An 11,342-nucleotide genomic window follows, 5' to 3' on the forward strand; every position below is an offset into this window, starting at 1 on the left:
GGGCCATCCTCCACTGCACTCCCGGGCCACAGCAGAGAGCTGGACTGGAAGAGGAGCAACTGGAACAGAACTGGCGCCCCAACCGGGACTAGAACCTGGGGTGCCGGCACCGCAGGTTCTCCCCACAAAGAAATAAATATTGAGGTGAGGGACGTGCTTAATGTCTTGACTTGATCATTACACAATGGATATGTGGATCAGCGCTCACACTTTATCCCATAAATATGTACAGTTATTGTGTGTCGGCAAATAAAAAAGTGTGAATGATATTCTTGACTTACTGGACCTACGCAGAACACTGTTTTCTGCAGTGGCTGAAGCCGCAGAACATACTGGAACTCTGTGCGCTGGGCCAAGGAACCAACTGCGGCACGTTTGAAAGGATTTGAGTCTTACAGGGTAGATTTTCTGGCCGTAATAGAATTAAAGGAGAAAACAACAACAAGAACAAACCTATAAAGAAATCCCCATATATTTGTAAATTTGTGTATTCCTAACAGAATTAGAAAATACTTGAACACAAATGAAAAAATGACATACAAAAACTTGTCAAATGCAGCTAAGCTGGAGTTTAGATAAGAATTTATAACCTCAAATGCATGCATTGGAATTGAAGAACAGCTGAAGATTAATGAACAGGCATCCACTTCAGGAAACTAGAAAAAGAACAGTAAAATAAATCCAGAGAAGACAGAAGGGAGGGGATAGTAATATAAATAGAAATTCAAGAAGTAGACAATAGAGGTTTTGTAAAATCAAAGGTAGGGTTTTGAAAGTACTAAAAATTACAAGCCTCTGGCAAGACAAGAGAAACGCAGGCACAAATAACTGCTCTGAAGAATAAAAGGCTCCAGTTTCATTAAAATGTATAAATTAGGAGGCCATTAGCCTGCATGTAATCAGTTCCTATGTAACAAATTGCCACCTAACTTAGTACATAGGAGTATTTTTCTTGTAACAAGTAGATGAGTTTCAGTCAATGAAAACCAGCAAAGCAGAAGCAGGTGGTTAGCTTAGTGGTTAAGGTGCTGCTGTCTCATATGGAAGTGCTTGGGTTCAATTCCGCTCTCTGGCTCCTGATGCTACCTTTCTCCCAGTGTAGACGCTGGGAGGCAGAGGTGATAGCTCAAATAGTTGGGTTGCTCCCACCCACGTGGGAGACCTAGACTGTAATCCTGGCTCCTGGCTTTGGCCTTGGCCCAGCCCCAGGTGTTGGTGGCATTTGAGGACTGAACCAGTAGATAGAACCTCTGTCTGAGGCCTGCTCCCCTCTGCCTCTCAAATAACAAAGTGATAAAGTTAAGGTTCCACGCTTTAGACAGAGGCTGCCAGATCAGCCCATTCCCGAATAAGGCAAATGCCGCACTATGCCATCTCCAGAGAGAGCTGATGCCTCGCCGTGGCCAATCAGGCGACTTCTCACCTTCGCTTTTGTTTTCGGCCTCTGAAAGCTCACTCTCCATACTACTGGGTGGACGGTTCTAGACTCCTTTGAACTTTTGTTCTGGGTGTTGTCTCCTTCATGAATTGCTGTTTGCTTAAATAAACTGTCAAATGTAAGTTGTCTAAACACTTTTCTAAAGGTTTAATTATTTATTTGAGAGGCAGAGTTAAAGAGAGACAAAAAGGTCTTCCATCTGCTGGTTCACTCCCCAGATGGCTGATCCGAACCCAGGAGCTTCTTCCAGCTCTCTCATGCAGGTGCAGAGGCCCAAGCACTTGGGCCATCTTCTACTGCTTTCCCAGGCCACAGCAGAGAGCTGGATCTGAAGAGGAGCAATTGGGACCTGAACCGGCAACCACATGGGATGCCGGCACTACAGGTGGCGGCTTTACCTGCTATGCCACAGTGCCGGCCTCTGTCTAAAAGTTTTTTTTTTTTTTTTTTTTTTTTTGACAGGCAGAGTGGATAGTGAGAGAGAGAGAGAGAGAGACAGAGAGAAAGGTCTTCCTTTTTGCCGTTGGTTCACCCTCCAATGGCCGCTGTGGCCGGCGCATCTTGCTGATCCGAAGCCAGGAGCCAGGTGTTTCTCCTGGTCTCCCCTGCAGGTGCAGGGCCCAAGGACTTGGGCCATCCTCCACTGCACTCCCGGGCCATACCAGAGAGCTGGCCTGGAAGAGGGGCAACCGGGATAGAATCCGGCGCCCCAACCGGGACTAGAACCCGGTGTGCCGGCGCCGCAAGGCGGAGGATTAGCCTGTTAAGCCATGGCACCGGCCTGTCTAAAAGTTTTAACACATTAACTCCCATAGAAATGAAAATAAAAAGATATTATAAGTGTGCAAGTACATTTGAAAATTTAGAAGATAAATTTCCTGAAAAACTTACAAAAATTAACAAAGGAAAAAGAACGTTAGAATAGTTCTTTTCTTTTTAAAAATATTTATTTATTTATTTAAAAGGCAGAGTTGCAGAGAGAAGGAGAGACAGAGAGAGAATGAGGTATTCCATCAGCTGGTTCACTTCTCAAATGGCTGCAATGACCAGGGCTGGGCCATACTGAAGCCGGGAGCTGGAACTCCATCTGGGTTTCCCATGTGAGTGCCAAGGCCCAAGCCATCTTTCGCTTCTTTCCCAGGCACATTAGCAGGGAGCTGGATAGGAAGTGGAGCAGCCAGGACTTGAACTGGTGCTCAGATAGGATGCCAGCACTGCCGGTGGCAGCTTAACCCACTGTACCACAATGTCAGTCCTAGAATAATTCTGTAGGTGTACAGTAAATTTTTTTCACAGAAACAAACATGCCAAAGCAACAAAAATTGGAGGCCCAGATGGTGACTGGTTAATTCTAACAGATTGGAGTATTAGGAGAAAGGAAATTGATAGGGCAAATTAATTTCTGAACATAGATGCAAAAATTAGGACAAACTAGTAGTGAGTCAAACCTAGCAATGAATAAAAAGGATAATACATCCAGCTAATTTGGATTTTATTTTTTTAAAAGGTGAGATTGTCTTAACATTGTGAAGTCAATCAATGTAATCACCACTATTTATTAACAGAGAAAGGAGGATATTCATGTTACTGTCTTGGTAGATTCAGGAGGAAAAAAATTTGATAAAATGGAACACTCAGCCATCAAGACAATGAAATAAAGATGCTGTGTAAGAAAAAACGAGGGGCTGACATGGTGGTGCATTGGGTTAGGCTCCGCCTCCGACAGTGGTATCCCATATGAGTACCAACTGGTACTCCCTAATGCACCTGGGAAAGCAGCAGAGGGTGGCCCAAATACTTGGGTTCCTACAACTGTAACTGGAGACTCAGTTGGAGTTCTCGCCTCCTGGTTTTGGCCTAGCCCAGCTCTGGCCATTGCTGCCATTTGGGGAGTGAACCAGCAGATGAAAGCTCTCTCTTTCTCGCCCTTTCTCTCCACCCCACTTTCTCCCCCTCACTCCCAGACCATCTCTCTGTCACTCTGCCTTTTAAACAAACAAATAAACCTTAAAAAGAAAAAAAATCATCATTATCTTTGGATGATGTGATTGGATTCATAGAAAATATAGTATTCTATAGTATCTGCAGACTCTTACTAAGTTTAATAATATTGCTCCATGCATGGTCAAATGTAAAATTTAATTGAATTTTTCCATATAGGTGTGTGTCATATATAAATATACATGTAATACTGAGTTCAATGTTTCAAAAACATCTAATACTTAGGAATAAATATCAGAAACTATGCTCAAGACCTCTATGCAAAAACCTTAAAATATTACTGCGATAACAAAGACTTAAATGAGGTCTGTCATACTCATGGAACTGAAGATTTGGTGTCATAGTGATGTTAATAGTTCCCAAACCAATCTGTTTGGGGACCAATCTATAGATTCAACGCATTACCTATTGAAATCTCAACAGGTAGTGTTTTTGACAGTGACAAATTGACTTTGCCATTTATAAAAATACTCAAAGGGCCAAGCATAACCAAGCCATGCTTGAAGAAAAACAAGGAGGAAGTACTTGCAGTCCTGAATACCAGGCTGTATTATTTACTTAGTAGCGTGTGTTACTGGTGTAAGGATAGACAAACAGACATTGGATCTGAATACCAAACACTCATACCAGACCCACCCCTCTAAAGGTATGTGACTATTGACAAAGATATTATTGTTGTTGATTGTTTCCCGAATGACCTGTTAGAAAATGTTGTTAATTGAATTTTCATACTGAAAAAAAAAAAAAAAAGAATCCTGTCTGCTCCCTCAAATATTAACCTCAGGTAAATTGTAACCTCAGCAAAAGACAAAGCAAGCAGGATTTTAGAAAATAATAGGGAGAATATTGTCACGATAATGTGGGAAGATTTTTAAATAACTCATTGGAATCTTTATTAAAGAAAATATTAAAAACATTATCAAAAGTGCTACACCGTGAATGATGGTGTGCCTGTAAAATTCCTGTTGAGACTTAATGCCCGATGTGATGATTTTATTGTGAAGTGTGGCCATTGGGGGGTGTGAGGTCACGAAGGCAGAGTTCACAGGTTACCTTAACGTAACCATATAGGAGGGTGTGAGATTGAAGGCAGCACTCTGATCCAACTCCACCGTGTGAGGGTACAGCAGCCAGGTGATGCTTGGCAGCAGGAGAGCAGCCCTCTCCAGACGCCGATGCCAGTGCTTTGGTGGGGCTTCCCAGCCTCCAGGGCCTTGAGGAAGAAACATTTACCCTTTACAGGTGACCCGCTCAGGTATTTTGTTATAGCAGCACCAATGGACTAAGACGCAAAGGCTCCACTCAGAAAGCACAAAGGCAGAGCAGAGAGAGGCGGAAACTTCTGGAAGTGAAGGAGATGCTTAAGATGTGGGTTGTGACGACGGCACCAGGAGTGCACCTGTATGTCCAGACTCACCAGGTTGTTTGCTGTAATCAGGGACTGGATTTTTGTACATCAGTTATAGCTCAACAAAGCAGGGAAACAATGACATTCCAGAATAGATGTGCATGGCCCACTTACCTAAAAACTGAGAGGAAGGCAGGCAAAGCAGTAGCGTTGGTGTGGGCATTAATTAAATTCCCAAACCAAACACACTTAGGCTTCGATTCTGTATGTTTTCATTATCTGTGGCTGTAAATTATATAACCTAGGTCTCTGTAATTGTTCAGATTCTGTGACTGTGCGAAATCAGTTCTACCTAGAACAAGTTTTGTTCTTTGGGCTAAGTATTTCAGAAAGTGTGGCAGAGTTAGCGCATTGCACAAATGCAGACAAAAGCAAGCAGAAGCAAGGAATAAAGGAGAGGGATAGGCTACACGGCCCAGAAGGCGTGCAGGGAGGAAACTGTTGGATGTGTGGTTGTGGTCCAGGCAGCTGTCCAGGCCTGAACAGTCCATCCAGACTCAAACACTTCTCTGCAGGGAGAGAAACTTCTGGTGTTCCGGGCAAACCACCTTGCTCTGCCTGGGGCGCCCTGCCCTTCTCCTGCCAGACTGTTGTAGGTGGGAGTCATGGCTGATGAGCCAGAGCCTTTTTCCCTTTGGGCAAGAGACTGTGCTGTTCCTGGGGCCTCACTCAGTGCATAGTGTCCACGGAGAGCTGTGGTGCGGTCCTGGGAGAGCTCCATGAGTCAAAAGAATACTGACGCAGGAAAGAGGTGAGCTTACCTTAACGAGGGCTGAGCGCAGGAAAAGGGGATGGAAAACCCTTAGGGTGAAGCCTGGCCCAGTTCCTCTGCGGCTTGCCATTCATTCCCACATCCAATCACTCCTCTTTCCACCTGTCTGTTGAGTCCTGCTCTGAGCTCCCAGATGGTTGTGTTTCTAAATCCCTGCGTGACCAGCAGATGCCCATGTTAGTGGCGCAAGATGTGTGTGTGTGTGTGCGCGCTTGTGCACGCCTTTGAAAACATTTCTCAAGAATCTGAATCACTTGGACGTCTTTCACTTGTAGGTTGGATCCCTGGACGATGCCACCTGCGTTGTGGATGGTGTGGGCTTTGGGGGCTATAGTCAGCCTCCCCACGGAAGGGGCTCCTGACCTGCCCTCTCTGTCTTGCGACCCTGCCGGCATCTGCGATGGGCGCTCCAGATCCTTCCAATCCATCCCCTCGGGGCTCATGGCAACGGTGAAAAGCCTTGATCTGTCCAACAACGAGATCACCTATATCAGAGACAGAGACTTGCAGAGGTGTGTGCACCTCAGGGCGTTGATACTGATGTCCAATGGAATCGACACGATAGATGAAGATTCTTTCTCTTCCCTGGGCAGCCTCGAGCACCTGGACTTATCCAACAACCACCTATCTCATTTATCCGCCGCCTGGTTCAGGCCTCTCTCGTCCCTGAAATTCTTAAACTTGCTGGAAAACCCTTACAGAACCCTTGGGGAGACATCTCTGTTTTCTCACCTCCCACATTTGCGAATCCTAAGAGTAGGAAGCCTTTACACCTTTGCGAATATTCGGAGGATGGATTTTGCCGGAGTCCGCTCTCTCGAGGAACTTGAAATTGATGCATCCAACCTGCAGAGCTATGAGCCACAGGGCTTGGGGTCCATCCCCAACGTGAGCCGCCTGGTTCTCCACCTGAGGCAGCCCACCTTGCTGCTCAAGCTCTTCCCAGACCTTTTAAGTTCTGTGGAGTGTCTGGAGCTCAGAGAGACTGATCTGGAAGATTTCCGTTTTTCGGGGCTGTCTGTCACTGAACCGAATCCACGGATTACCAAATTTACCTTTAGAAGTGTGAAAATCACCGATGAGAGTTGTAATGAAATACTCAAACTGCTGGCTTATGTGCCTGAGTTACTGAACTTAGAGTTTGATGACTGCATCCTTAATGGAGTTGGTGCTTTTGAAGTACCCGACCGAGACCTAAGTCAAGATCTGGGTAAAGTCGAAACGTTAACAATACGGAGCTTGCACATCCCCAAGTTCTACTTATTTTACGATCTGAGTACCATCTATTCACTCTCAGAAAGGGTGAAGAGGGTCACAGTGGAAAACAGTAAGGTTTTTTTGGTTCCTTGTTCATTCTCGCAACATTTAAAATCATTAGAATACTTAGATCTCAGTGAAAATCTGATGGTGGAAGAATATTTGAAAAATTCAGCCTGCGAGAAGGCCTGGCCCTCTCTGCAGACGTTAATTTTAAGGCAAAATCATTTGACATCGTTAGAAAAAACCGGAGAGACCCTGCTGACGCTGAAAAACCTGACCGACCTTGACATCAGTAAGAATACTTTTCACGCCATGCCTGACACGTGTCAGTGGCCGGAAAGGTTGAGACGGCTGAACCTGTCCAGCACACGGATACACAGTTTGACGTACTGCATCCCACAGAGCCTGGAAATCCTAGACGTTAGCAATAACAATCTCAATGCATTTTCTTTGACTCTGCCCAGACTCAAAGAACTTTATATTTCCAGAAATATGTTAAAGACTCTGCCGGGTGCCTCCTTGTTACCCATGCTACTCGTCATGAAAATCAGCAGGAATTCGATCAACACTTTCTCGAAGGAGCAGCTCGAATCCTTTCAGAAGGTGACGGCCTTGGAAGCCGGAGGGAACAACTTCATCTGCTCCTGCGACTTCCTGTCTTTGACTCAGGAGCAGCCCGCGCTGACCAGGGTCCTGGCGGACTGGCCGGAGAGCTACCTGTGTGACTCCCCGTCCCACGTGCGTGGCCAGCAGGTGCAGGACGCGCGCCTGTCGGTGTCCGAGTGCCACAGGGCAGCTGTCGTGTCCGGCGTGTGCTGTGCCCTCCTCCTGCTGACGCTGCTCGCCGTGGTCCTGTGCCGCCGTTTCCATGGGCTGTGGTACCTGAAGATGACGTGGGCCTGGCTGCAGGCCAAGAGGAAGCCGAGGAAAGCGGCCCGCAGGGACGTGTGTTACGATGCGTTCGTGTCCTACAGCGAGCACGACTCCTACTGGGTGGAGAACCTACTGGTGCAGGAGCTGGAGCACTCCGACCCCCCGTTCAGGCTGTGTCTCCACAAGCGGGACTTCGTTCCCGGCAAGTGGATCATCGACAACATCATCGACTGCATCGAGAAGAGCCGCAAGACCGTCTTCGTGCTCTCGCAGAGCTTCGTCAAGAGCGAGTGGTGCAAGTACGAGCTGGACTTCTCCCACTTCCGCCTCTTTGATGAGAACAATGACGCCGCCATTCTGGTGCTCCTGGAGCCCATTGAGAAGAAGGCCATCCCCCAGCGCTTCTGCAAGCTGCGCAAGATCATGAACACCAGGACCTACCTGGAGTGGCCCACGGAGGAGGCTGAGCACGCCGGCTTCTGGGGGAACTTGAGGGCCGCCATCAAGTGCTAGGTTCCTGCCCGAAGGCCAGTCTTGGCCTACCTGTGGTCTTTAGGTGCCTTGTTTCAATGTTTATTCTGACGATAACCACACCAATGTACTTTTCATTTGAGGACCTGCTTACTACAACTGTTTTATGAAAACTCACCAGGTTAGGAAAAATGGCTTTGGGTGTATCGTTATAGGACAGTCACGGTCTAAGTCCGTTAGCGGTATCTGGATCGTCTGCAGCCTGTGGCTTGGATCTTTAGGACAGAATGCAAATGAACCGAAGACTTCGAAAGACCACGTCAGGCCAGTCAGCTTTCTGTGAAAGAGGGTGCTCTTCCCCACGTCTCTGTGCAGCTGGTCTCAGAGCACCAAGGGGAAACGTCTGGGGCGCTCAGCCAAACTGGTTGTCATCCTGGGGAGTAAGAGCTGTGTGTCCCATTTACGTTGACAGGAGACAGTACCAGAGGGTGTTACTGTCATGTGAACTGGGTCTGCCTGGCTATCTGATGGGTTTTCCCAGCAGCAGGTACTTGAGAGAGGGCGCACAACACAAGGAACACTAAATTGTGTTTTCCCATGAGAACAAAACTGTTAGAACAAATGAAATACTCAGTTTGGGAGACTTTGGAAGAAGCTTCCACATGCTGCTTCAGGTTCTGTAGCTCTTAGCACCTGTTCAGTTCTACTTGGTGTCTAATCACCAAGGCGCTCAACTTCTGGTTTCTTCCCGTGGTGTCTTGTTGCTGTTTTTGCTTTTTTCTTCTTTGGAAAAAAAATGATTTCTAATTCTTAAAAAAAAAATCTTCCTTTTTTTCCCTCCTTTGGAAAATTAAAAATAAATACATGTGAGCTAAATAGATTTTAAATAACTATATACCTGGAGATTCCTCACAATGTCTCAAAAGTAGTTTGATACACAGTAATTGGAAGATAGAAGCTACTACCGTGTGTAAATGTTTGTGATCAAGATTTAATAGTGCATTAAATTTATGTGTTACTTTTTGCTAAGAGCTGCCCAGTGATACCGTGCACCTGTCTCCTTACTCTGGGAACCATATTCCAGAGGGAGCAAACCTGCTTTGATTTCTTCTCAGCCAAAATTGGGTCTCTGTGGCTAAGTGGGCTCTGGGGTCAGGAAGACCTGGGTTAGTAGATGGGTAATCTTGGCCATGCCACTGGACCTGACCCCAAATGTTTTCTGCCATTAAAATAGGGGTGATAGTCTCTCTATCCATGGGAACTTAGGGTTTGAAATTCAGGAATAGAAACAAACCGCAGAGTATAACATCCTTGGTCTTCTTCCCCTCTGGCGGTTAGTGGGAGGGCAAAAGCTCCAAGTCCCAGAGAACGGGGACCACAGGTACCTGTTTCCCTTACACGGTATTGCTAGTACAATGGTTATTTTTCTGTTATTATTTATTACTAGTTTTCAATAATTGATTTTCCCTTACATATTAGTGCTGGTAAATTTTTTTTTTCCGTTTCTATTATTTTCCAATAAGTGGTTTTCCCTTTAGGTTATTGTTTGTAAATGGTTATTGTTCTGTCATGGGTACAGGCAGGCATATAAGAAACCCTGGCCGGCGCCGTGGCTTAACAGGCTAATCCTCTGCCTTGCGGCACCGGCACACCGGGTTCTAGTCCCGGTTGGGGTGCCGGATTCTATCCCGGTTGCCCCTCTTCCAGGCCAGCTCTCTGCTATGGCCCGGGAAGGCAGTGGAGGATGGCCCAAGTGTTTGGGCCCTGCATCCGCAAGGGAGACCAGGAGAAGCACCTGGCTCCTGGCTTCGGATCAGCGAGATGCGCCGTCCGCAGCGGCCATTGGAGGGTGAACCAACGGCAAAAAGGAAGACCTTTCTCTCTCTCTCTCTCTCTCACTATCCACTCTGCCTGTCAAAAATAAATAAATAAAATTAATAAAAAAAACCACATTGTATTACTGAGGAAAAGAGATGTCTGCATTGTGATTAAATAAAAGGTTTTAAAAAAAGAAAGAAAGAAAGAAACCCTGCTGTTTGAAGAGAAATACCCAGAGAAATAAGTTCATTAAGGGCATAATAGGCTCCAGGCCGTGTCTCTCTTACATGTGAGGTGTATGTGAGGGTGAGGCAGTGGCGGCCCACGGAAAGAGGGACACGTTCTCAATAAGGCCCCGTGGGACTGTCACAGAAACCCAGCACAACGGGTGATTTCTGTTTTCTTCTGTGTTTCCCACAGTGGGCACCACATTGATTATCAAGAGAGCCAGATAGGGGCCAGCTTTGTGGTACGGTGCATTAAGCCACCATCTGCGATGATTGTGTCCCATATTGGAGCTCCATTTTGAATCCTGGCTACTCTGCTTCTGATCCAGCTCCCTGCTAATGCACCTGGGAAAGTAGCAGAGGATGACCCAAGTGCCTGGGCCCCTGCCACCTACGTGGGAGACCTGGTTGGAATTCTAGACTCCTGGCTTCGGTCTAGCCAAGCCCTGGCCATTGCAGGTACTTGGGGAGTGAACTAGCAAGTGAAAAATCTCTCTCTCCTGACCCCCATAATTGCCTTTGAAATAAATAAATAAATGAATATTTAAAAAGAGAAAGAACACCAGATCAATTTAACATTGGCTCGATCTAAATACTTAATTTCAAGACTTTAAACAGCAACACAGATAGCTTCATAATTGATAGTTTTAAAATAATCTTTAGAAATCAGGTGCATTTTTCTCATTTTGAATGTTAGGTATATTCACTGAGGGAGTGTCAGAAAAGAGGTAACAGCATATAAGAGAAAATAAGAATGGGGTCTTCTCCCATGACCTTGGGATAACCCTTGGTAGCTACGTAATGTGTAGCTCCCCTGTCTTTTCTCGGTGCATATGTGCGTAGTTCTCTGGCAAATCGGGATTAGAGTGTGAAGACTTCGGTTGTAGAAAGAAAACGGCAGCTTGATTTTTTTTCCTGAGGTTGTGTAGTGACTATTGACACTTCTGAGCTCTGAGGTCGCCTTGACTTCCATACAGATAAATGCCGGCTTCCTTGCCCAGAGTTCTAAAGGCCGTAAACTCTGCCTCCGTGCAGCTCTCCTTACCAAGCAGGGGGCAAGTGCATCAGAGGGCG

The 11,342-nt window shown here is 46.2% G+C and overlaps 1 protein-coding gene across 1 annotated transcript; it reads left to right on the top strand.

The window, feature by feature from the left end:
- The first annotated feature begins 5,910 nt into the window (after positions 1–5,910).
- TLR2 (toll like receptor 2) lies at positions 5,911–9,626 on the top strand. Its single transcript, XM_062199051.1, has one exon. It carries the CDS (start codon positions 5,911–5,913, stop codon positions 8,263–8,265), a length of 2,355 nt encoding a protein of 784 aa, XP_062055035.1. The 3' UTR covers positions 8,266–9,626.
- The last annotated feature ends 1,716 nt before the right edge of the window (positions 9,627–11,342 follow it).

This window comes from Lepus europaeus, chromosome 8 (genome assembly GCF_033115175.1).
Source record: "Lepus europaeus isolate LE1 chromosome 8, mLepTim1.pri, whole genome shotgun sequence".
Lineage (NCBI taxonomy): Eukaryota > Metazoa > Chordata > Mammalia > Lagomorpha > Leporidae > Lepus > Lepus europaeus.